We start from the raw sequence: 27,251 nt of genomic DNA on the forward strand, positions 1-27,251 counted from the left end.
TTTTTCTTTTTTCTTCTTCTTTTTTTTTTTTTTGTTAAGTCCTAGACATTCTTTCAACAGCGTTGTTGGTCTCATTTGGGTTGTAAACATTAGTTACAGTGCCGAGCTTCATTCAGCTGGCTTGTGTAGCTTCTCTCAAGAGAATTGGTCAATCAATACTATCAATCAACTGATCGAGAGGGATTGGTCAGTAGTCAATCAATCAAGGAATACAAAGAATTAATCATAGGAGGACATGATCATCTTTGGGCTCATTTAGGGGCAACAGGACACCAGTGAGAGACCGGAGAACAGACTAAACAGTAGATCTATATAAGACACCCTGAGAATCACAACTACGTCTTTCATCTGTCATCCCTTCTTCCTATCCTCTCTCTCATCCTCTATCTCTTCTTCTATGGAGCGATCATAGTCAGGTGGGCGTGGCCTCGTCAGTCGAGGAGGATGGCTGGTTGGTAGGTTGGTTTTGTTGTGGCGGAAGCCGGTTGCCATGCAACTGGCTCCTCTGTGGTTGGCATGGAGACAGGTTAAGGTGGATTCTGACCTGGTAAGGTAGTATGCAGCACGTACAGTAGTATGAACAGTAGAATGTAATATGCAGCTCTGGGGAAAAACCTGAATTTGAAAAATGCTTTCGAATGAGGCTGAAGGAAAAAAGAAAGTGCGCGTGTTGCAGATTAAAGTGTCAGTTGGCTCAAATTACATTCTTTTTTTGTTTTTTTTTTCTAATTTAACTCTCGTGGTATCGAGCCTCTGTCTCTGTTTCTGTCACCAGCCCCTCGGGAAATGCAATTTTAATTTGTTGCACAACAACTACAACGACTTTCGACAGAAAAAATAGTCCCAATAAAACAGTTTTTAGTGAAGTCTGTGGTTTACCCAGAGCAACGGGGACACAGTTTCCCTTAAAGAAACCTCAATATTGATGTATTTATTTTATTAAATGTAAATTTTTTTTTTAATGCTGTGAGCACCACCACAAACGTAATTCCATTCACCTTCACGGGTTTGGAGCAGAAACCCTAGAGACAGATAATCTCAATACAAGCAAACACTTTGCTTTTTTTTCCAGATGAACTGACCCTTTAAACATCAACTTGAGGCGCACGTGTCTCGACTTAAGGAGCGCTTTAAGAAAACAAAAGGTGAAAACACCAGAAATTAGTAAAGCAAAGCCAAGCCAACGTCCATTCTGTTTGAGTATTTATCCCCAGATCTGTCGGCATGTAACAGTAGATTGTGACAGTAGTATGTTATCGATGGAGAACATCACATGGGGCTGACGTGGTGTGCAGCAGAGGATGGCGCAGGGGGGAGGCGGTAGTGGTGGACAGTGATTGGTTGATTTGGTTGGTCAGGTGACTGAAGGGGTTATGGACAATCGAGTTGAGTCAGATCACATGATGAGGGTTTGCAGCTATAACGTCAGGAGGTTCCATCAGGAAGTATGGAAGCCTGACAGGTTTTAGCTTTTGGTGGACACTGGACAGAACACCCACCCTGAACCCGGCCCTCACGGACCCAGCAGACACACACACACACACACACACACACACAAGGACGCACATCCACCCACATTTTTGCATAGACACACAAATAAACACTTTGTTAACTCGCACCCTTCCAAACGTTCCACGACAGACACACACACACACGCACACACATTCACTCCCACGCCTCACAGACACACACAACACTCTCTCCGTCCCACCCCCAGACTTGCGATGTGTTACTGTGATGATGCAGAGTGTGGTGGAAGGTGAAGAATAAGACAACGGAAGACAGGTGATGCTAAAATGAACATTTATAATGACTGCTGTTGCTGTCGCAAAATAAGAATCCTTAAAAAAAGACCTCATATATATTAGCACTAGATTGCCCACTTCACTGGTAATCCACAAGTCAAGAAACACAACTCACTAGGTTTTTTTCTCTTTACAAACACAATGCTACAATTACATTAAATATTCAATAATCTTTAAGTCAGTTAATGAATGTTGTTAAAAGCAACCACTAAAATACTAAAAAATAAAAACAAAACAATAATAATATTAATTCACCTTTTTCCAGTCGTTCCCTTTTTCTTGTTGCGCTGTTATTTATTAATAGTATAATAATAATAATAGTCTGAGAAATAAATAGCTCATGTGGTGTTCTCAGGGCGATGGGGCAGGCAGCATAAATCAAGAGTGGAGCTCAGAGCAATGCAATGAAATGGTGGAGTCTAATCTCACGCAGTCACTTTAATACTTTCAAAATGTCTCTGATGTAGAGGCGAAATGTGGAGATATGATACAAAGTTTGGTTCTGCAGGCGGCAGGATGGTCGGGGCGGCTCCCGCAGAGGTTCAATCGTCTCTAAACTATCTTTCTATGTCATGTAAACTAGGACTGTATTGCACAAAGGTTAGCAGCTCAGGTCCTCATTTAGTTTCCCCGGGAGGAGTTTTTCATTTTTTCCTTTTTCTTTTTTTTTAAATGCATTTTCTCCCTGGGTTCTTCCTCCAACCTGGAGGAGCTGAGTCGAGCCGTTTACCACGATGATATGTCTCTAACACGACCAAGCATTTTTCAACAACTATGGCTCGATGATAAAAGATACTAGCGCCACTACAACTCACTGTTAGGAAAACATCAACAAATGCACGAAAAAACGAGCCTCTTCCGTTCGAGAGCGGCTCGGATCTACTTCTCAAGGTTAGTATTATTACTGGATGAGCACAGTTATCTAAAGAGTTTGCAAGCCAACATGGAAGCTAAACAGCGAATACAGTAGGTAAATCAACACTAAGAACAACAGCACAGGTTAACACAGTAGAACTAGCATAGCCGATTATACAGGCAGACCTAACTATCGGATACAGAGGATGGAGAGTGTCGTGATCGTCTGCCGCGTCCACTAGTTTCTCTTTATGCTGCCGGCCCCGTTCTGCTCAACACTTCTCTCTTTACAGCTCGGCAAAAAAAAAAAAAAAAAAGAATCTGACAAAAATATTTACAATGAGAGAGGAAAAAAAATGAAATTGTGGAGAAACAGTTGTTTAGTGTTTTATCCTTTTTTTTGTTTGTCTGCATTTTTTTTGGATTTTTTTCTTCCTTTCATACGTTTTTTTTTTTTATGTCTCAGAGAACTGTCCCCGATGATGAGCAACAAACAAACAAACAAACAAAAAAAAAAAAAAAAAGAAAAAAGAAAGATCCAATCATATCAGCTAGCATTGCACAGTCTCAGAGAGGTTTTGGGGATGGAATGGAGAGTTATCGTCCGAACAGTTGGATGAACACAGAAGGGGGGAAGGTAGGAGGAGGAGGAGGAGGAAGAGGAGGAGAAGGAGGAGGAGGAAGAAGAAGAAGAAGGTCAATAAAGTTCATGAGGGGGGGGGTGAAAGTTCAAAAAAGTTCAAGAAGACAGAGGATGGCTGCGCAGCTGACGGTGCGTAAACACTCCCCCACGCCGCTGCACGGAGGAGGCGGAGGCGGAGGCGGAGGAGGAGGAGGAGGGAGGGTGGGGGGGCGGTGCATGTGTCGGCGTGCGTGGTTTGGATGTTAAACAACGACAAAAAAAAATAAAAAATCATCATTAGAAAATGGAGTTTTTTGAATCTTTCCCATCGAGAAAAATCAAATGGAGCGAGAGCGGGTTACAGAGAGGGGTAGAGAGAAGAGGTGGGGTACAGAAAGAGGGGGGAGGAGGTGAGGAGAGTGAAAGGTGCCCCCAACACTATGGCACACGATCAATGAGGTCCCACAGGCTGAAGAAATGACAGAATTAGGAAAGCAGCTGGCATGAGCGGTAGGGCTTTTTTTTTTTTTTTTTTTTTTTTTTAAAGGTAGAGGCAGGACAGTAGGTAGGTAGGTAGGTAGGTAGGTAGCCAACCTGCAGAAGGGTTAATCCTTGTCGGGTTTAGCTCTGTGGGGGGTGGTGAGGAGGAGGAGGAGGAGGAGGAGGAGGAGGAAGTGGTGGTGGTGGGGGGCAAGGTGCTGTTCAGTTGAGGCGTCATGAGCGACATCATGTTATGAGGGCGGAGCATGCTGGCTTCATGGGTGCTTCCAGGATGGATGTCCGACACACAAGAACAACTCAAAGAAACGCTTGGAATGGTAGTTGTTGTTGTTGTTGTTTTTTTAGTGTTTTTTTCCTCTCTGTTCTATTTTGGCACTCGAGAGAAGAGACTCGTGGGAGGCGGAGGAGGAGGAAAGTGTGTGTATGTTTGGGCGAGGAGGAGGAGTGGGCAGTGAAAGTGCAAAAAAGAGGGCATGGAGGAGTGTGTGTGTGTGCACGTGTGTGTGTGTGTTGGGGGGTGGGGGGGTAAACAGGCTACACACAGAAAATGGCATTTTGTTAAAACTGGTTTGGGTTAGAGCATACAGTACAAATCAAAACCAGGAAATAATAAAAAAAAAATAATAAACAGAGAACGAGAAGAAGAAGAAGAAGAAGGAACAGAAAAACAGTGATATGACAAATGCAGTCTACGGTTGCTGGTGCTTCTATGGGGCCCGAGTTTGGTGGGAGGTGGAGGGGGGGTGGGTGGAAAACGGGAAGAGCGGGGTCCCATAATAGGTTGTTCGAAGAGGTGGCAGGGGTCAGTGGTGGGTGTGGGTGAGAGTGGGTTTGTGGAGGTAGGTGGAGCGGTGGCGGTGGGGGGGTAAAAAGGAGGTGGTGTGGGGTGGTGGAGAGGGGTGTGGTTTGGAGATCTGAGGACTATGTCGACTGTGTCGCCACACACCCACTGAGAAGCGGCGATGAGGTCACCTGGCCGGGCGAGGTCACCGGGTTAGAATTAAAACTCTGCATTCCTCTACAACATCACAGTTAAAAAATAACCAAAACATGGAAAGGAGAGGAAACACGGCCGGCTGGCTGGCTGGCTGGCTGGCTGGCTACGCCGCAACACAAACGTGTGACACCACGAGCACGGAGCCGGAGCCTAAAGCAGACGAAACTCAGAGAGAGGGACAGAGAGGAGCATGCACAGCTAAATACAACGCTGGATAAACACCTACAGTAAGGCTACACATCTACAGTAGTCTCGCACACCGACCCCCCAACTCGGCTCGGCCTGCCATGCACAGTAACAGCAGAAAGTTTAGTGCAAACATGTCACCAGGAGCAATTCAAATTCTTCTTTATTTTTTTTTTTTATTATTTTTTTTTGGGTTGTTTTTGAAGGTATCGAGGCCATCTGTCAGGATACGAAACATGGCCGCACTGAAAATACTGAGGAAGAGACACTAGAGCCAATACGAGCATCTAGTTGAGCTGAACTGGGACAGAGACGCTAAAACTGTCCCAAAGTCTGCAGCCACGCACCCGGTAGGAGAGGATGCATAACGTGCACGGCGTCTCTCTTAAAGAAACACACACACGCTGGGCGCGGCCAGAGATGCTCCACGTCATATTTATGAGGTCAATAAGGTGCATATCAACGACAAGACAAGCCAGAGCTCAGAGCGTGGGGGCAGGAGGAGGGTTATAGGGTAAAAAGACGGACAACATAGTTATACTGAGAGCTCGACACACCGCGTCGAGGGTTAGTAATGTTAGAGTACAAAAAACACACGGAGAAAAAACAAAAACAAAAAAACAACACATGTAAGCCTCTACTGCACGCCAGTGGTCAGAAGAGTGATATGCAAACTCATGGAGAGGTGAGTACATTCATGGACGACCTCTTTTTGAAATGAACTCCTGATTTTCTCTGAATCCCGTCTAAAGAAGATGCTGAGAGTTTTTTTTTTTTTGTTTTTCTTTTATGTCCAAGCTCGCTCAACAAGTAGCAAAATAGTCTTAGGTTTGTTCGAGTGTTTTGTTCGAATCCCTGCGAGGGGAGGGTAGACAACTTAAAAATACTCATTCTGCTGTTAACGTCAAATCAAAAATGAAACAGTTTGTTCAGCCGGAACCAGGACTCAACGCATCGGAAAAACATCTGAACGCGTGTGAAACGATATCAAAATGCTCTACCCTTAAATCGGCATGCAAAGATCTGTCTCTGGAAAAATGAACAACACACACGGCCTAGTTTTTTTTTTGTTTTTTAGTTTTTTTTTTTTGTCGGTTCGTTTTTGTTTCTTTGACTTTTTTTCTCTTTTTTTTGTCCACGCTTTACTTTGATATCATGCAATATAGACGTGCAAAAAAGATAACATCTATTTCCACAAAATACATTTTCATCGTAACTATAAAAGGCTGTATTTAAGAATGCTATCTAGTCACATTTTTCTTTTTTTTCTTTTTTTTTTAGCATCACGATGCTAACCTATCGCTATGTTGATTCGTCTAGCCCCGTAGTGCTGTTGCATTCTGGGATGCCGAGGCTCCCAGAGGACTGGCTAACACTTGGCTAACATGGCGGCCCCTCCTCATGTGGCAGGAACAGAGAGGCCTCAAACAAACTGCTATACTGATGCGCTTTGTCCATTTGTCTACTTAGTTCTTAAAAACTGTTGGCGGGATCGCCTCCCTTCCTATTTAATTATAAATATGGTTCATTTGGCACTTTTCACATTTTTCTTAATATAAAAGTATGTCTCCTCTTACCTAATGTGGTTTAAACAACACATTTACAGTTTAACTCTGAAGACTTATTTTGGCACAGGTTTCACTTGTTCAGGTTAGAATTACACTATTATTATTATCATTATTATTATTAACTTATCGTCAGCTTATAACATGTAGAGCATGTGTTACACTGCCACTTGAAACTAGCCTCTCCAGCTAAAAGGACAGACTTCGATATGTTTTAAACCTTGTATTTTTAGTACATCAGTTATTATTATTAAATAGCAGCATTTTCCCACAAGTTAAAAAAAAAAAAAAAAAAAAGTTACTCGTGTACTCAACGTCTAAATCCAAAAGCTCCTACGGCAGACGAGAGGATAAGAGACATGGACGACACGACATGCCACTACATGTATTGCTTCCAGTACTTGTCACATTTTTTTTTTATCTCGATGCCCTAACGTTAAGAAAACTGCTGTGCAAAAAAAAAAAAAAAAAGAAGGAAAGAAAAAGAAAAAACAAGACAAGACTTTCTAAGGTTTAGTTAATGAGATGAAAAGGAAATAAACCGTCCCGTGTTAATTAGATCAGATGGCACCTGTACCAGGAGTATGAGAGTCACTTTGACCGCGGTGGGAAGGGAACCGTGCTGCATGCACACGTACGTTAAACGATACGCACATTTAGTTGCACGAAAGTTTTCTAATTCTTAAATGAGTCCACCTGCACCCAAAGAGACAGAACGTGCACTAAATAAAATGTAAATGCAGCACAGAACTCTTCTACGGCGGAACAAAAGCAAACCGTCTCCCTGTCTTATTATCATGAGTTATTGTTTCTCCATTAAATCCAGCCAAATCTTCGACAAAATCCTTCCCTCACAATATGTATGTGTGTTTTTATGTTATGTGCGTCAAGGTCTTTCCAAATCGACAACCCTTCAAAATAAGATGCACGGATCTGAACTACAGCTTTTCGTGTGCACCCGAGCCCTGCCAGCTGTCGCTGCACCTCTGCAGGTCGCGTTCTGACGGCGGTTGTGTCAGGTCGAGAGACTCCACCCGTGACGTTTTGTCGGGGGGGAGGGGGCAAGCAGCAGACATGCATTGATCGTAACACCAGACATAGTCACCCATGGAGCGATGTAGGAGGAAGAGGGGGGTGTCAGGATGGGAGTGCGCTGGAAAACTGAGGACGGGTGGGAAGGTGAGGAGAGTGTGGATGGTGTTAGATGGGAGTAAAGAAGCCTCCTTACCAAGCTGTGGAGATAAACCCTCACTGGCGCTCCGACACATTCGACAGCACAGTGGAGGATTTTTGGGTCGGATTGTTTTTTTTTCGAAAAGAATCGAGAGATATTATCTTAGAGGTGTTCCCTCCCATCACCAGGCTGCGTAGTAGTAGGTCAATAAATCGAATGCACCCCCTCCTCATTATTTGGCGTTTTACATTCCGTTCAGTTTGGGTTAGAATTAAACATCTGTCCAGGGATTTGCCCGCCGGATTCGAACTGTTCATGAAGAAGACACAGCTGCGATAGAAAACTGAATTTAGAATTTGTTCCAGTCTCTTTAATCTGCTACTGGACACCTAACACTCCCCCAGCATCCCGCCCTCTGGTTACAAAAAACACTTTAAAGTTAAAAGGTGAGTAGAGTCTAATTGATCTCAACTTGTGACCACAATTGATTGATCCTCTTCATCGACCTAGTCTCTTTCTCCTCCTTCAATAATCAGATATGACGTGCATTTCTGCTCAAGTTCTTCATATGCATTCTACATATATTTCATATATATATGTGTGTGTGTGTGTGTTTTTTTCCCTGCTATACAAAAACCATCCAGTCACGATGCCATCTACAGCACACATCCCTGACCTCGAAGGTCCCTCGCTTCACAGTGCATTAAGACAAAAAAAATTCAGTGTACTCCGATTGTTAAAAAAAAAAACAAAAAAAACAACAAAGAACCAAAGAAAAAAAAAAAAAAGAAACACGACAAAAACAAAAAGAAATCAACAACAAAAGAAACAACAGCATCTTCAGCAGCCTCGTGGGTCTACAGTGGGCAGTAAACCTGTTGCCAAGGGAGACCTGCAGTTTGCCAGAGGCAGAAATGAGCTCAGCTCCCAGGACGTATGTCCAAGATCTCTCATCTGCCCTTTACATCAACGGCAGCTGGACGGTTGCTTGATAAGGGCAAAGATCAGTGAAGCTATTTATCTCCTTTACCGATATGCACGCTGCCTTTAAATAGCACATCTACGAGCGAGGCTTGCAGTTTCAGCAGTGGACCCCAGACAAACGACGTTCCCTTGTCATGTTTCAGTGTTTCCTCTTTCTCAATGTTTGCATTTTTCTCAGTAGTATGCCGTCAGTCTTAAGTGCTCTCGCTTTTGATCGAGTCTGTGGTTTGAGTCAATCTAAAGGGTTTAGAGGAGCCACAGGCTGAGCAGCAGCAGCTCAACTGAAAACTAATCTCAGTTCAACTAAATTATTCATTTCTGTTACAATTTTACATTGTAGACAAACTGTAACAGGGAATTTGACTACAGGTATAAACAGCAGTGATAGTGTATAGTACGGGCTAGGCTAGCCAAGCATTAGACCAGGTATTTAAGGTTAATAAAGCTGCACTGCAGCCTGTGGTGTGAGTGGTTTACATGTTATTTCCGAAGTCTTACTGCAGTCTGCATCATAGATATGGTCGATTCCCTTTTCTAGCACCAAATATGGCATCTTAATGTCTGTGTATGTGCGTGTGTGTTCCCTGTTCTGCTATTTGACTGGATATATAAGGTGATCCTTCACTGTGATGATCTTAATGCCTGGGGCGGCTTCCTTACCGGACTTAAATAAGACATATATTACACTATGTGACATTACTATTCATCTTCAATCCACTTAAATTAAAACAAAAGACTCAAATCAAAAAATAGTCTCATTTACATTCATGTCAACCTGAATTCACAGATTCTTTAAAAAAAAAACAAAAAAAAACAACTGAGCTTTATATGGGTGAACTCATTAATAAATAACGACGATGGTGATGATTCCTATTGTAATAGTTATGGCATTTACCATTAATAGATTTACCACAGCAGACTGCAAAAATAGATCCTGTGTGTTTGCCGCAGCTTGCACAGTATCACTCTCGTCGTTTTCTAGGTTTTCGCACTACGTGAGGTCATCAGCGTGCGCCTCGGCACCCTATCTCCAACACTAGAGCCGCAATGTGGGGGTGCTACGTGTCGTAACACCCCTGCGGCGCTGCACTGCTTGTGGGATACATCACAGGGTATATATGGGTGTGTGCGTTTGTGTCTGTGTGTGTGTGTGTGTTCCTGTGTGTGAAAACGAAGAAACACCCGACTGACTTTTTTTTTTTTTTTTCTGTCCCCCCCGCCACACCTCTCCCCCAATCTCCCCTCACCCTTCCTCCGTCTCCCGCGAAGAGGGGGGAGAGAGAGGAGGGAGGTGAGAGCATACGGAGAGGGAATAGAGAGTGTTGTGGTGGTCGTGGTGGTGGTGGTGGCGGTGGGGGGGGGGAAGTCAAGGACGTTTCTCCTCTCACACACCGGGCTGAAGTTTGCAGTCTAGCTCATTATAAAACCCTTGTAAAAGGGGAGGGGGCGGGGCAAGGGGGCAAGTAGTGAGAGGGGCATTTGGGGGGTGGTGGGGCGAGGGGATTGGGGGCAAATCAACTAGAGGAAAAAAAAAAAACAACCCTACTTGAGGGTGACGGGTGTGGGCTGCAGGGGGAGGGAGGGGTGAGGGTTCTGGTTTGGGCGGGGAGAGGGTGGAGGGTTGTACCCTGTAACGCCAACCCCCCCACCCCCCCTCCGTGCCCATGCCCTTCCCTCCTTCCCCACGCTTCCTGTAGCCTCTCAGGCAGTCGGCCTGTCTACATGGCATTCAGCTCTGTCCACACAATACACGAACAAACAGACATCTTAATTTACTAAACAAACGAAAAAAACAATAGAACGAAACAATAAAAAATCCAGAAAGGTCAAGACGTTAAGTAATAAAACCTTATTTACATTTTACACATTTTTTTCTTGGTTTTTCAGCGTAATAACTCGCTCCTCTCCCTCCTCGTCTTCTCAGCACATTTTTGCTTTGCGTCAAAAATTATTTTTTTTTAATAGAATACTGAAAACACGCAGAAGAAAATGGCGCGAACGATTCCTTCCGACATTCTTGCTCTCCTCTCCTTTTTTTTCCATTCTCACTCTCACTTTTTTTTTTATACTCCTCCCCCAAGCCCCCACTCTTTTTCTTTTTCCTCTTTTCCTCCTCGTTTCTCATTGGCTGTCAGGTTTAGCCCACCTTCTGTGGGTTGGTAGCGCGTACCCCCTGCTCGTAGGTGATCCTCTGGCTGATCAGGTACTGTGCAGCCTGCGTGGCGGCCTGGGAACCCGTGATGGTCACCTTCCTGTTCCGAGTTCCGGGGATGAACTCGCCTTTCTTGGAGATCTGAATCCTGGCTCCGGTCAGCTCCTGGTACTCCACTAGCGTCTTCCCTCCTTTCCCCAAAATGGCGCCGACTAGGTTTTCGGGCACAGCGATCTCGACCACTTCCTTTGCGCCTTCTGCGAGCTTCTCTGTGGCCAGTAGAGATGAGGCCACGAGTGGCGATGCGGCACTCAAGTAGCCGTTGGTGGCTCCTGTAGCGGCGGCTAGGGATCCCAGGGAGAAGCCTCCGAGGCTGGCAGCGGGGTGAGCTGCGCTGGTGGATGCATCGCTGGCGTAGGACGCTAACAAATTAGCAGCGGCGGCTGCTGCTGGGTTGGCGTTAGCTGCTACAGCGGCTAACACCCCTGAGGCTGCAGCAGGGTTTAGCCCCAGCCCCAGAGAGTTGGTGTTGTAACCATAGCTGGCCAGGGTGTTGAGGGCGGAGGTGATGGCGAGCAGGTCGTTGCCTGAGAGACTGGACATGGTGGTTGGGAAGGCTCCGACCCCAGCCAGGCCCGCCTGGCCAAGCAGAGACGAGGCCGTGGCTGCCGCAGCGGCTGCCGCGGCGGGCATGACCTCGGTGGAGTTGGCGTAGGGCGAACCGGTGGGGTTGGAGTTGGCCACGGGCCCTGTGATGTTGGAGTAGGAGATGTTGAGGCAGGAGGAGCTCTGCGGGTCCTCCTGGATCTTCTGGACAATGATCTCCACCGCTTTTCGGTTCTGCTCGGGCTCCCCGCTGATGGTGACCACGCGCTCCTGCAGGTTGATGCCCTCAGGCTTTTGGGACAGCTGGACCCACGCCCCGGACTGCTCCATCACCGCCTTCACTGTGGCTCCGCCTTTACCGATGATCAGCCCCGCTGTACTGTTGGGGACGATCAGCTTGGCCTGGTGGGAGGGAGGGGGAAAAAAAACACAGGTTATTATTGTTATTGTGACAGAATCTTTACTCACTGGACAATTAAATCCACCACATCCAGGAAGGGACGGTGTAAAAAGTGCAGAGGGAGAATAAAATGAGTCACAGAAAGCTGCTCCTAATCTTTTACTCTGTGTATGTTTAATAGAGCGAGACGCAAAAGATAATGTCGCACCTGCGATGTTACGGTTAAACGTGTAATTCAAAACAGTTTGACAGGAATGTGTATTTTAAAAGGTGTTCTCTTAGAGGAGAAAAGACGGGGGTCAGCAGTCCAACAGTGTCCTGAAGGAGAAAGATCTGACACTGAACAACATGGATATGCGCAACGTTAGGTAACGAATAATGAGTGCCCCCCCCCCTCCTCTCTCATTGCTTTGGTACATAACAGAGAGAGAGAGAGAGAGGGAGGAAAGTGTTGTGAGCGAACAGGAGACGAAGAGGTAGAGGTAGAGGTAGAGGTAGAGAGAGAGAGAGAGGTAAACAGAGTGGGAGGGAAGGATGGATGAGAAAGAGAGGAATTCTAAAGAGGCTGCTTGTGTGAAAAAAAAAAATAACATTGACTCCCAGAGGTCAGCGTTGCCATGGAAACACAGCTCCAGCATTCAAAGGGTAGTGAAAGGGAGTGAGGCGATGACACACACACACACACTGATACACACACACACACCAACAGGCTCGTTAAATCCAGACCGGGTGCGCTACGTCTCCTTTCACATATCTGCACGTTGGAAAGATGAACATCACGGCTCATTGTACAGAAGGAACTCCACGTAAATGATGAATGAAGGTGATGAACTTTATTTAATGTGTTACGATGCCTGGAAAACTCTTCATCCACAGGAAGACATTACACCCAAGTCGTTCTTTATGCAACACGTCCACCCAAGCATGCGGCTGGGGGGCAACTAATTAAGTTTTGTTTGTTTGTTTGTTTTTAATTAGACCTACTGATTCATCTTCCAGTTCATTTTTACTATGGATCTTCGTCAGAAAATAGTGAAAAAGGGTCAGTTTAATCTGAAAGTTTTGACTAATTACGTCAACACATTAATGTTAATTCTGCCCTAAGGCTTAAGACATATTTTATGGTTTATATTATTAATATTCATGCACATATTTCTGTGGATTTATTGCAATATCTGGCATAATTTGTCATTAACTGAAATCAATCATGGTAATGGTAATAGATAGATAGATAGATAGATAGATAGATAGATAGATAGATAGATAGATAGATAGATAGATAGATAGATAGATAGATAGTTTTGCACATCCTCTTCTTCTCAAGTCTTAAAAATCTCATAAAACCACCTTCATATGAATTGCACAATGCACTGAGATAAGATTCTACGATCCTTTAGCTGTGCAGCCTCTCAATTCAGCAGCCAATAGGCTTGAGAAGAGCTTGAGAAATCCAAACAAACAAACAAAAAATGTCACTTTGTCCAAGAAACTTGTATTTCAACCTTGAAAAGCAACGAGACGTCAGCGCGGAACATCTCCAGTTCCACATTGTGTTTGAATGAAGCAGGTACACGAAGGGTTCACTGTTGCTCCGCTGACGCAGGCAGCGAGTGACGCATCAGTCTGCTGCAGCGCTGACCTCCACGCACAATGAAAGCATCACTTTGCTGAACGGAAACAGCGGAGGAAGGCGTGAGGCTGCGTTAGCATTCGGCAACAATAACAGCAACAACAGAGAAGCCCTCTGTTCAAACTTGTTGCAGCGAAAAACATGTTACTTTGCTCTTAGGTGTAAACAAAAAAAAAACAAAAAACGGTTGTTTCTGGTTTTTTTTCGCAAACAAGGGCACCTGCAGCAGATGCTGTGGACTTCTGCTGCACATTCGCCACCGAGCAAATAACCGTGGGTGTGTTTATGTGAAAGGGCCCCGCTCTCTCCCCTCCGGACTGATCTCATCCTCTGCAGAGCGGCTCAGACTCAGCGCTGTCAGTCTGAGCAACAAATATTCCTATTAGAAGGCACAACAAGAGGGGGTGGGCTGAGGAGCGGCAGGGTGCAATTCAGACGAGATAAAAAAGAGTTGACCTTGATAAAGAAAGGAGAAATAAGAAGTGAAGGAGACGGAGACGGAGGGAGCGAGTGATTCAATGCGCCGAGATAAAAAGAGGAAGAGATTTCTGTTTTGAGTCCTTCCACGAGGAGGTAAAGAAAAGTACAAAGGTTAGAGGAAAGAAAAATGCAGCCTTTTCAATTACTCCCCCTGTCTCACCCTTCTCCTTTATCCCTCCTCCCTCCTCCCTCCTCCCTCCGTTTGCCGCAATTTTAAGCCGCACAACATCTGTGTGGCTTCGGCGTCGAACGGAGAGGCTTGCCGCCACGCCGCATCGCATCGCGCGGCTCCTGCCCTGCACTGCAGCTTTCAGCCAGGCGGAAGGCGAATTTACATAGAAATAGAAAATTAGTAAGAGGCGTGCAGGAGGGAGCCGATAACAAGAACAAATTCAAACCTGCAGACGCCGTCACACAGTCACTTGCCACCGCTCCGAGCTCAGTGCTGGAGAATTATCTTTCCCCGGAGAGCGTTTGTTTGCGAGGCGTCTCCGTGTCTCTCTGTGGGATTAGCAGGTGTGATTTCTTCCTTTTGTTCGTTCATCTTTTCCCTCTCAGGATGAACGGAGGGAAGTTTTTTTTTTTTTTTTTTTTTTGTTTGGTTCGTTTCTACTGATCAGCGAGTTGTTACAGTGAGGCACGCACACAGCCAGCCTCCTCCAGCACGTCCGTTTACGTCCTGCTGCTGTCGGAGGCTCTGCTACTCTCTGCTGTCCCGTGTAGATTAATGAGAGCAGCAAAGTGCTAACAAAGTGTGAACGCTGCTGAGGCTGAGCGCTTCTATTTTCTGTCGGGGCTCTGAGGATGGCCTCCTTTCCTCGGCCTAACTTTAATGCCACAGAGTTTTTTTGTTGTTGTTGTTTTGTATTATAATTGGAGGATGTCATACAGACGTCACATAGAAACCAGTTACACATTAAAGCATTAACAACTGAAATAAGAGCTCTGCAAAATTATGGTTTTAATGATGAATGAAACAATAATACTGGGTTCAGGTTTGTAAGAAAAGCTGAATGAGGTGTAGAAAATGCTCTAATATTCTATATTAAGGTAAAATAATAGGATGCTGATATTTTAAAAAGCTTAATGTGCAGAACAGAATTTGGACTAAACGATTCATTTAAATATTTGCTATTTAGCCACCACGCTCCATTAAGAATTTGCATATTTTTAGAAATCCTTCAATTTTACAAAAGCAGCAATGATCATCAGCCTTTAGAGATCTGTGCACACATTTAATTTGGTCTTTCAAGCATTTATTTATAACACTTTGGTCAGCTTTTTTATATGGTGATTCTGATTTCTATAATCAACGATTTAAGCTTTGTTTCAATGCTAACATTCATAATTAAACTGAATTTAGGATCCCATCTCGCCGCCTTAAGCAACTTCTTCCTTGTTTTGCATAAATAAAAACGTCCCTGAGCTTTTTCGTCGTTGCGGCGCCGTTTCATTCTCGGGACGGTCGCTTTGCAGCCGAGAGTGGGGGTGAAGATGGAGACGAGGGATGAAATAAATAAGTGACAAGCAGCGGGAGAGCCGGCGAAGGAGCCGAAAAGATTTTACCCACGAACCCTTTCATCCTCTGCACTGAAGCCATCTCTCACACACACACACACACACACACACACGGTGTTGATGTAAGAAGTGGGAGGATAAACAGCGGCACACAGCGACGTCTGAATCCCTCCTGGTGCTAATGATCACATCTACCATCTTTATATCCGACTGATTCCCGGCTAATGAGGTTCTCCGTTCGCCTCCACTCCTCCTCCTCCTCCTCCTCTGCTCCCTTTCCTCACGTTTTTTTGTCTTTCCATATTGTTGTTTTGCCTTCCTTCCATTTTATTTTCGCAGATTAATGAGTGCATTACATCCGTCAGTCTTTTAAACCTTTGCGTCTTTCATCCTGAGGTGCGTCGTGACATTTTACTGCATTAATCTTCTTCATTTCTTTATATTTTCTCTGTTCAGCAAAGAGAACCTCTTCTCTGAAGGGGGTTGGGGGGCTTTTAATACAAAATCATCAGCTTCACTTTATTTAGCTGATGCTGTTGCTTTGCCTTCGATCTAACAGCACACTCAGCCTCCTGCCTACCCACAATGCTTTGCTCCCGGCACCTTTTCTGCAGAGCTGCCACAAAGAAGATTACGTGAGGGTTGGCAGCAGCGCGCAGGCAGGATCTCCTACGGTGACAACTCTTTCATGTTTTTCTTTTTTTTCTCTCCCCTCTCCCTTTGCTCTGTTTTTAGGATTTAGTTTTCAAAAAGTGCACTTTCCCTTCTCCGTGTTTCCCCCTTTGTTTTCCTTTCTTTCTTCAAAGAGCTTCATATCTGTTGGGACAAACTTTTTTTTTTTTCCACAGAGGAGAGCGTGGCTTGGAGCCCATCCAGCTGCTGACTAGAACGTCCTGTTGCTGCAGCTGCTGGGCCCGAGGTCAGAGGTCAAAGCCAATCTCCCGCTCGTGAATACGCTCGGGCGAATGGTGAGAAGGAGCAAGGATGGGAAGTGTTGACTTCAGCAGGGACGCCGGCTTAGCAGATAAGTCCGAATCAATGTCAACAGTGGGGTGATTTGACTTAGTAACGACTTGGAACGAGTTCAAGGTTTGACTGTTGGCAGTTTACGCCGCCCAATAAACACGAGCAACACACACAAAAGGGTTTAAATATCAGTTTTGGTTGGGGTGGGAAAAAGACAAAAGGCATGTAAGTTTTTTTGTTTTTTTTCTGATAAAGTTCGACTGTCGTGAGAGAATAGGAGCCTAATTCTAAGAGCTAATTCTTTTCGGGTTTGTGGCTTTTTAACTGCCTCCTTGGCTCTGCCCACAAATTTGGTCAGAGGTTATTCAGGTCAAAAAAAAAAAAAAAAAAAAGACTTACTTCCTCCATCGGCCTCCGAGCAGCCTGAGCAGAAAACCTTTCATAATGCAGCAGTGACACTCCTCCTCCTCCTCCTCCTCCTTCTATAAGAGAACGTGTAAATCCTTGTGTGCAGCTGCACTTTTGTCATGCGACCTCGCTTCTCCTCACTGTGTAACCAGAACGTCCTCCAGCACCGAGCCGAGGCGGGCCATCTAATAAAAGTTGCACTTTTTCTACTTTGCATCCAAATCAGAATCCAGAGCGAGAAAAGTGAAACTGAACGCACGGCTCAGCAGATCTGTTAAAAGACGGGCGCAGATCGAGCTCAGCCTGAAGTCATCCGGCTCCACAGAGGTGCAGAGGGAGGCCGGTGCTTTGCTCTGCCTCACAAATCCAAAGCACATCACTTCATTTCTGAGTTAACCCGTGAACGTGTGTTCGTGTTGCATGTACAGCAGCATCGAGGGAGCAAACGAGGAAACTGTTAAAGGCCGTGACAGAGCACACAGACGCACACGCCCGCAGCTCGTTGCAGTAGTTCATCTGGGTTCGACCTTGACATGCAGACGTGTTAACAAACAGCTTCGGGCCGGCTGCCTCATTCCCTCCAAAGTTAATAAAACGCAAAATCTGCAAAAAAGTCTCCAAGTCTCTAGAGATTGATTGAAAATATGGATGCAACAGTATGAAAACAGCTGGGTGTAAATCAGGGGTTGGATTGATGACTGTGAAATAATTAGCATGCGGGAAAATGTTGTTTTTGCGTGAACTGGGACTATGTTGTCCACACAAACTCTTACATGTCACATTTATTAAGATTAAATGTCAGTGACACGAGGATCGATACTGAAATATCGATACTTCCGATACCAGGTCTTCATGCTCTAAAATCGATTCTCAAATCAAAATATCGATACATTCGATACTTCAGTCACTGGAGGTAATGTAGGAACACAGTGGAAGAAAACTAAACTATTGAGTTGTGGCAACACAACAAACCCTGTGAAACACCTCAATAAATAAAGTACTCTGATGTCTTTGTATTCTTTATGAAGCTATGGTTTGGAATACTTTTTTTTTTAGGTTTACCAGACACAGTATCGTTATCAGATATCGATACCAGACTGAATTTAACAGAAAGGAAATGGTTGGTGTGGAACATCACTATAAAACGTATTGACCGTTTGATTTGTTCACATTCCAGCACGGTGAGACGTGTCTTAACCTTTTTTTTTTTTTGCACAGGTCAACGTGATGCGGCCTACACCTGATATCTGTGTCACGCTCCGGGTTGTTTAGACCTGTCACGGTGGTAACGATGAGCCGCGTCCCATCCCAGCTTTGTGTCACATTCCATCCGGGTCACGAGGCCGTATGTCAGTGTCAACAGTCGACGCTGACGTGAAGAATGGAACACATGAAAGCCACGCGGCTTCGGGTACGGATGCATACACGAAAAAATATACATAAACATAAAGAAAAGAAACCTGCATACAAAAAGAGATCAGAACAAATGTACACAACAATACATGCGTGTACTCTGAGATAGTGGAGGACAGCTGACAACTGTTGAGGCTGCTGGAGTTTGAACTTTGAAGTCTTAAGCAGGGGACTTTAGCTTAATCTGCCTCATAGTGATCCGCAGGCTTAGCCGCCCCTCTCTCTCCCCCTTCTCTTTCCCTTTTTGCCTCCACCTCCCTCGCCCTCTGTCATCCATCTTTTTTTCCATCCCTCTTGCCGCCTTTCTCCGTTCATCCTCTGGCCCGTGCAGGAGCACAGAAACCCCCTCGCAGGTTAAAAATAACAGAACGACAGGAGATACTATGCTACGCTACGATGGCCGACACACTGAGGCGACATAGATGGACACACGTGAAGACGCACGGACAGATCTACACACCTTATGCAGTCATCAGCCATAATATTATGACCGCTGACAGGAGAAGGAAATGAATATATAAAAAAAGAGTATATAGACGCCTTCACAGTTTGTTAAAAATGTGATGTTTTTGAGGGGCGGGGCTTAACTGGATGCCACACATCTCAAACACTAAAGCCTGTAAACGCTTGTTAGCATTAGCATTCAACTGACACCACTACCAGAAGGTCCACATCCATTCTCTGATGAGTCACAACTGTTCTAGAGGCACAAGGGAAACCTACACAATATTAGGAAGGTGGTCATAATGTTATGGCTTATTGCTGTATACAAAGTGCTAATCGCACATGCTCTAACTCAAAGATTCCTGGTTCTATTTCTAACAAGTTTCGAGTCATTTTGTTCCCACTATGCAAACAATACATACAGAGTGTAAACACACACGTTCTCTATGTGCAGTAAATAAAACACAACGTATACACAGAGACACACATGGGAAGAGTTAGTGCCGGCTTTGTGCTCCGGTTTAACTGATCGTATTTTCCTCTCCGGAGAACATTAAACTCGCCAGCTACAAAATAGGTGTATGCACTTACACAACATGATATGACATTGTTTAACTCCATTCAATGGATAAATGTGCATTAAGTCCATGAATCACTGAGCCGCTCCTCCTCCTCTGGCTGCATTGATACAAGCGAGCAGGAAAAACTTCCATTCGGAGTTCAAGCTAAAGCATCATGTGTAGTATCAGGCAGGTGGAAGGTGATGACAGAAGAGCTTTCTCTTCCTTACAGGGATTTAAACTGAATTCTTATCTGTTAAATAATCCTTCAAGTCCGTCCAACAGGTGTCAAAGTTATTACTTTGTGAGGCCGATGACGAATAAATAGATTTTTGAACAGTGCATCAACATTAATGATAAAATTATTGTTATAAAAGCTAAAATACAATTTATCCTGCATGTCACATATTAATGTACCAATATACTTTTATATATTTTTATATATATATACATACACAGCTGGGACAGGCTCCAGAAACCCCCACTACCATATTGAGGATAAGTGGTAATAGAAGATGAGATATACAGATATATTTTGATATTTAACATTAGAATCTGCTAAATCTTCTTTTCCACAGGATTATTATCTGGTTAAAACTTAAATTTGGGATTCAGTTAAATGCAAATGTGACCGTACAGATTGAGAAACTGATCTGGGAAACGAATCCACACCCGTGGCGTACTGACACCATTCGTAGGAGACTGCATTGCGGATACAGACACAGTGATGAGTGTGATAGCTGTCATTAAACATCCATCAGATGCATTAGAAGATTATACCTAATGATTTTTTTTCTTTCTTTTATATACCGTCCTCCGCACAATAGAACATCTTCAGTCTGCTGTTACATGAGCTGCTTCCCGACTGGAGGGAGATTAAGTCAAAGGCACATGCAGTAACAGTCAGAGAGGCTATTATCCTCTAACATCATGTGTCAAAATAAAAGGAGAAGATGCTCTGTTGTGTACAAAAAATGCTGCATCTCCTTACAGACGATATAAAAACAACACACACAAAAAAAAAACAGCAATCTTTTTGTGCAACAGACTGTCAACTTCTTCTCTAATCTCCCGCTCACAAAGAGGAGGTTCCAGACCACCAGGCTACAATAAAGCTTCATGCTCCCCATGAGTTTATTCTGCATGTACATCCCACCTGGCTCATTTTTCTCTGCACACATATAACATATACGTCTGCAACGAGACGATAACAGGATACTAAAAAAAAAAAAAAAAAAGAAAGGAGACAGACTTCACCATCTGAGAGGGACTTTTCTGTGTGTGTGTGTGTGTGTGTGTGTGTGTGTGCAGTGAAATATGAAATACAGCAGAGATAATATAATACAGACACACAATCATCTCTGTTTGGAGCAGATAAGAGACACTCAGAGAGAGTGAGAGTGTGTGTGTGTCTGTGTGTGTGTGTGTGTGTGTGCGCGCGCGCGTGTGTGTGTGTGTGTGTGTGTGTGTGTGTTACTCTGCTGACTCAGCAGCGAGGCAGAAACTGCGGATCACAGGAATGACGGGAGAAAAATAGATACGGTTACGTAAGGAGGTAAGAAAGCAGAGTAACTGTAACGGCCTGTTCAGAGTGTGTCAAATCCTGAATATGCAGAGGAGCTGAAGAGCGTAACGCTATGACCTGGACATGGACCTGTGGTGAAACACGACGTTGATCAGTTTGGGATCTAGTGAATTTGGAGGCCAGGTAAACACTTCAGTGTCACAGCTATAGATGACAGTAGCAAATTAGGCCACGCCCCCTTTTGGGTGAAACACAATCCGCCGGTGGTAGACACAAACAAATGAGTAACGTTAATTAAGCAGACACATAAATAATGACGTTGCCAAGCGGCGAATGACCAAAAATTTGTGTTCATATAGCCTACAGACGGGGAAATGGGTGAACGACCCTACTCAGTGGCCAGAGGTGTCATATCAGACATGTGCTCTATTACCTCATTGAACCTCCTGGTAATATATGACCATCTGTCATCAATTCATAATCCATAATGTTAAATTAATTAATCATGACATAAATAGAGCAACGTTAAACCTTTTATTAAAAAAACGCTGTCGTTAGCTGCTGTCATTTCAGTTCAGCATCAACTTTCACTACTTTGACTTTTTAACATGAAACTTTCAACACTATAACTAACAACTGTGACGCCTGACATTAGCTAACGTTAGCATCATAATTGAAAAGTGATTAATTGTTAACACTTAATGCCACACGCGTACACATATCAAATATCAGGGTCCTGCAGCTTTCCACACTTTGTCCTCCCATTTTATGGCCCGAAGCCTTAAATTTATTCGTTTTTCGTCCCTCGATCATGGGGGAAAATCTCATGGTGTTTTATCTTTTAAATTGTTCGAAGAATGATACACAACGCAGCAAATTCTCCTTTAAGGTTAGTGTGCCTGGTCTGGTCTAGGTGGGTGCTACGTGTCTAAGTCTAAGTAAGTCACTTCTCCTGTTAGTGGTCATAATGTTGTGGCTGATCGGTGTTACGCCACGTGGGGTTGTGTCACAAAACGTGATGTGCAAGTGGTGGCATTGGGCCTAAGTTGTGAGGACACTGCTGCTAGGCAACCGGCCGAGTGCAGAAGCTGATGGTCGGATAACTTGCAAAGAAACAATGAAAGGATGAGGCCGTTGGGAATATCACCAGTTTTCCTCTGGCAGATTAAAAACAAGTTGTGTACTGACTCATTCACTCATCAGCAATAATAACACAGAGCTCATCCAGACTACTGGCACTCGTGTTCCGTTTCTCTTGGTAAGCTCAGATTCTTACGACGCTTTCCCCGCGTTTATGGCAAACTTCCTGTGTTGGGCAGCAATAACAGGAAGTAGGAAACAGGTGTTAATGCAGGAGGTGGAGGGTCACAGGAAACGGCCACAGGAAGAGGCTGGAACGGGAAAACACCCACGCTGGAGTAGATGTGAGCGAATGCCCGTGGTCACTTTTTTCAGCGGCGCTCTTGCACTTTACAGCGAGACAACGGCAAAGTGCTGCTGCAGATCTCGGTTTGAATAAAGGCCAGCGCGGCCAAAAATAGCCCCGGAATAATACCACAACAAAACCACAGGCCGTTTACAGCTGATCTCACAGGGGGTGGAGGGGGAGGAGGGGGGGGACGTTGCTCCAGCTCTGCTGTTCACTTCCAAGCACCATAATGCATCAACAACAGCAGACATGAGGGCACGTTTTACTGTCAGTACGAATACTATATCGACGCAGTAAGTAGGTGTTTCTTGACTGTATTACACATAAACCCAGGATGGGAGGTCTCCAGAGTGTTTGGGCTTTTATGCAACAGTCAGTGATGTCGATGTGCTGCTACTGACTGAAGTACACAGAACAGAAACGGCAGGTAAACGGAAAAGTCATCATCCATAAGAAAGAATGCCTGGTTATTATTGTTACTGGCCTCCATCTTGTTGTGGTTTGCATCCAGGATATTTAAATTCTGGAAGGAGCAAAGGGGAGGGCATCAGGAAACGTAAAAACCTCGCCACTAGTTTGACATAACAATGACTTGATAATGATCTGAGGATTCTCAAGCATAAAACATAAAAGCTTTCTGACCTCAGGAACAGTAAAATGTAAAAATACTGCGGGCTCTGTTATTCATCATTAAAAGAGATGATTAGATAAGATCAAGAATAGCTTCGTAAATCAAGACATACCAATTTACTTTGGTATATAAGACACAGTGATGAGTTAGACTGTTACAAGGTGTAAACATCAGCCACAATAAGATACAGGTCGATACAGAAGTACACTGCAGCACAGGTACACATGTCCCTCTGAGTCAAGCTTACTTAAATTTAAAAGTTAAAAAAAAAAAATTGGCTAGTAAAAAAATAGTAAAAGAAATACTGAAGTTAGAAAGTGCACTTACAGGCACAATAATATATATAATACAAAATGTGCCTAATTTAGGCTCCAAATCAGTATGAGCTGCAATAAAAAGTAATAAAGTTCAATAACGTCACTTTAAAGCAGCAGCTTCGTCTCAATAAACATCTGTTGAGTCGCTATCTATCACTAGATGAGGCCGAGCCTTTAAAGCCACTGATGTAATTAAAGGAATGTCCTGGCTCTTTACTGAATCTGGAGCTGAGCGTCTGTGGAGACATTCCAGCAGAAAACGTCTTGCCACACACAGTCGGAGACCCAGCAGTTGTCTTACTACCAGACTCAACAGGCGGTGATAATGTTCAGCAAAATGTCTCCCTAACACGGGGTTCAGGTGCTTCGATTATTTGTTTACAGTTTGTGTGTGAGTCAGTCAGTTTTTCTGAGAGGCCGACCACACGGCGTGAATATTAAAACGTGGCTCCGGAGTCTGTGCTGTAACATTAGAGCGTGCTACAGTGTGAACAGGGGCATGATGATGTTTTACAAGAGCATACTTGGAGGAGGGCGGAGGGAGGGGGGACAAAAGCAAACACTGAATAATAAAAGTAATAAAACCCTTCAATAAATTCTGTCCATCCACATGTCATTTCAGAGCTCATTAGAGCCTGCGAAAGAATCCGTTCAGCTCGTAAATCATCTTCCTTCACTCGTCTGTGTGTCGTCCCGCTATGTGGCCTTGAAGCGTGCCGTGTCGTCCGCGGCCGTCGTCGCCTCCCGTCGCTGCTGTTTTCCCCCCTATCAGCAGCTGCTTCTTCCACAAAGCTCTCCGTCACTCCGCAGCTGTTCGGCTAACAAGAGTTCAGATCTGCATCCAGCTCTCAGTCACCCACTCAGCCGGCCAGGCTCCTTCTCCTCCATCTATCTTCATGTCATCTTCTTCTTCCTCGTGTTCTGTTTGCCTCCCCCCTCCCTCCCTCCATCCCCCTCTCAGTGTTTGTGTACCAGCGTTCTCCCACGTCGCCGACACCATTCCCTCCCTCTACGCCGGCCCTACGGGTCAACCAGTAAATGCCGCCGGCACCACATGCTGCAACAGCCGCGCTCTTGACAAGGAGGAAGACATGACATTTCATCCACAGCCGAAATAGTAGACAATCGACGGCTGCACCGCACCGGACACCAATCCATCTTTCAGAGGAGAGCATGTGTACGGGTGGGGAGGGGGGTGTCAGTGTCAGTGTGTTTTTCTTTGGGAGTCATTCATCAGGTTAAAGCAGAAGTCTTCAATGTTTTCCAGGCCAAGGACCTCAAACTGATGCAGAGATTAAGTCGGGACCCCCTACCTACTATATGTGCTCTATATTAATCTCTGCCTGGTGCTATTTATACATATATATATTATTATTATCATTTTGCATTCAGTATTGAGCCATTCGTACGCCATTTGATTCATGTTAATGTGTATTTAGAGAAATTTAAAAATGTATAAAAATGTCTAATCAACCAAAGATTTTGCGCAATTTACAGTTTTAGGTTTTTAAAAGTGTATAAAATTAAGGAAACAAACCAGAGAGGTTTTATTTCAGGTGCAGCTGCTAAATAATCTACCGGTAAATATATGTATGGAGCAAACTACTGTTCTCGTAGCTAGAATTTAAATTGAATTCTTTTGCTGTGATGACTTACGACTGAATTCTGGAGCGAGACTGATGGGGCTATTTTGGAGAGCGGGGGGGGCAAGGGAGGGGTGAAGAGGGGGGGTCTGCGGACATGTGTGTATCTGTGTGTCGTTTAAATCTTGCACAAAGCCATTTAGTTGCCTCTCTGACGTGGTTATAAATAGCCTAAAGAGCAACAGGGGGATTCGCCCTCTATTATGAGGGTCTAAATATCAGCGGCTATTAGCCTGCCTGTCTCCTCGCGCCTGCTCACATCATCCCCAACAGCATTACTCAGCTGTCCGTCAGTGCCAGGATTAACCGCTCGCCATGCAGATGATGCAGAAGATGCAGAAGGAGGCTATAAACTTTTAATTAATCAGGAGCAAAGTCCGCGTTAAATCATCTGATTTCTGTGTAATCTGCGCCAAAAAAACCCAAGTGTAGAAATCACAACCAGCCACTTATACGATTTAAACTCTATTTTTAGATTCGAACAGTTAACTTCCTGAAATCCCAAATGGTTGCCTGGCAACAGCAACCTGAGTTTTTAGTGTGGAGAAAAAAAAAAAAAAAAACCTGCACAGAGGCCTGAGCTCAGTCCCCGAGCAACAACACCGACTGCGACGCGCTGCACAACCGCACATCAGTGCGCGACTGGACTGACTCACTGATCCTCTGAACGGTCCAGGAATGTAATTAGCCGCGTGGGTGCGAATAATTTTGTTCATATTTTTTACGTCTTTCCAGTCAAACCTCTAATTTGTAGTGGTTAAAATTAAAGCCTCAACTCTGGAAACACAAGAGAACAAAGCGCCGTATATGCAAATAAGTGTTATTACTGTTATTTCTAAGCCTGTATGAGTTCACGAGCGCGTGTGTGCACGGGCTAAACAGTTTAGTGTTTTTTCGCGTTCGCCCCCAGTATTGATTAATTATGCATAAAACTCTCTTCGTAAGTTCACCTCAGAAATGTGCATTCTGCAACAATTTTCCGTCTCTGAGGACTTTGTGTGTGTGTTTTTGTGCACAAGACTGATATCTCTAATTATTGTAAACTATGAAGGCGTAGCACCGCTGCTCTTTTCTCGCCTCCAAATTCTGCTTGTGACAGAGGATGAGGCCCCAGGGGAGATGCACGCAACTCTAATGCAACACTGCAGTGTTCCTCTAACATATTACTAGTTTTCCTTTAAGCCACTGCATTGTGTGCACGCGTGTGTGTGTGTGTACATCTGGTTGAATGCACTGTCTGGCAGGACTGGCCAGTCAATAGAGGGAAACAATGCCAGACCTGACTAATCAATAGAGAGCAATCATGAAGAGAGAACGATGATAATCACTTAAACAGATTGGGATCATAATCAATAGCAGCACTAATTGTCCTCCATTACACAGCTGGTCCTGGCTCAGCTCCACCACCAGCCGCGGTCTGAGGTTGTGTGAAAATTAAAGAACAAAAAAAGAAAAAGTTTCTTGCTGCTGTTTCTCATCAGCTGATGGGAGAGTGTGAAGCCCTGTGGGAGCTGTAGCTCTTTTTTTAATCATAACTCGTAAGAAATCCAGCTGTTAGTTTAGAAAATACATTGAAACTAAATGAATTTCTGTTATTAAATGTTCAGCTCTGAGTCTGTGGCCAGAAGCACAGTCCTGACAAATATTTAACCACAGACACTTCTGTCATTGAGTCAACTTTTAAACTATAAAACGCTGAGTTGCTACATAAAAACCTTGCGCAATAACTCAAAAACTCATCCCTCAACCCTGTGCTTCACAGCATCTGGTTCAAGAAAGTGACCGGGACGCAGCCACACTTCCTCCCTGAGAAGAAAACTGTTTCCTGTTGGTGTGAATGTTTAGGTTTCTAGTGTGTGTGTGTGTGTGTGTGTGTGTTCACACCTCAAACGCTGCATCCTGTCTCTCCAGATCTCATCTCTCGCCCTGTGGACCATTTTTTTTTCCTCTTCGTACCCTTTAAACCTTTTCTTTTTCCCCTCCTTCCTCGTCCTTTTTCCTTTCATCCTCTCCTTCCTCCCTCCTTCTCTCAACACACTGCGTCGGCGCCATTGTTGTTTTTTGTGCCTCATTCGGTTTTTCTCAGACAAAACATCACAGCTCAACCACCGCTTCTCATCACAACCCTCCCTCTTTTCCTCACACACACACACACAAGCACAAATAATAAACACACACTGATTGTGTCCATGCTCTAAACACGAGTAACCAAACATGTCTGAACAGAGCGGATTGGAGTGGACCGTCGGACCGACCTGTTTGACGCGGTCCGGGTTGACGGTGGTCTGTGGCTGCAGGATGCTGACCGGCTCTGTCTTCTGGGTGCTCTGGGGCATCTCCCTCACCTTCTCGGCGATGAAGTCGTGGACGCCGTTCAGCGCTCACGTCCCCCCTCGTGAATCAGGACGCGTCAGCCTCCATCTGTCGTCCCTGATCAGAC

General features: G+C 44.6%; 1 protein-coding gene across 1 annotated transcript; it reads right to left on the reverse strand.

The window, feature by feature from the left end:
* On the reverse strand, positions 1-27,203 carry LOC125013495 (RNA-binding protein Nova-1-like). The gene is made up of 2 exons (XM_047594224.1): positions 27,067-27,203; positions 1-11,849 (listed from the first exon to the last, which is right to left on the reverse strand). Exons 1-2 carry the CDS (start codon positions 27,145-27,147, stop codon positions 10,827-10,829), a joined length of 1,104 nt encoding a protein of 367 aa, XP_047450180.1. The 5' UTR covers positions 27,148-27,203; the 3' UTR covers positions 1-10,826.
* Positions 27,204-27,251: the final 48 nt, after the last annotated feature.

Source organism: Mugil cephalus, chromosome 9 (genome assembly GCF_022458985.1).
Source record: "Mugil cephalus isolate CIBA_MC_2020 chromosome 9, CIBA_Mcephalus_1.1, whole genome shotgun sequence".
Classification (NCBI taxonomy): domain Eukaryota; kingdom Metazoa; phylum Chordata; class Actinopteri; order Mugiliformes; family Mugilidae; genus Mugil; species Mugil cephalus.

Coding starts and splice junctions, on each gene's coding strand:
- LOC125013495 (XM_047594224.1), bottom strand. CDS start 27,147: ATGCCCCAGAGCACCCAGAAGACAGAGCCGGTCAGCATCCTGCAGCCA. Junction 11,850..27,066: donor ACCCGGACCGCGTCAAACAG/GTCGGTCCGACG, acceptor CCCTCCCACCAG/GCCAAGCTGATCGTCCCCAA.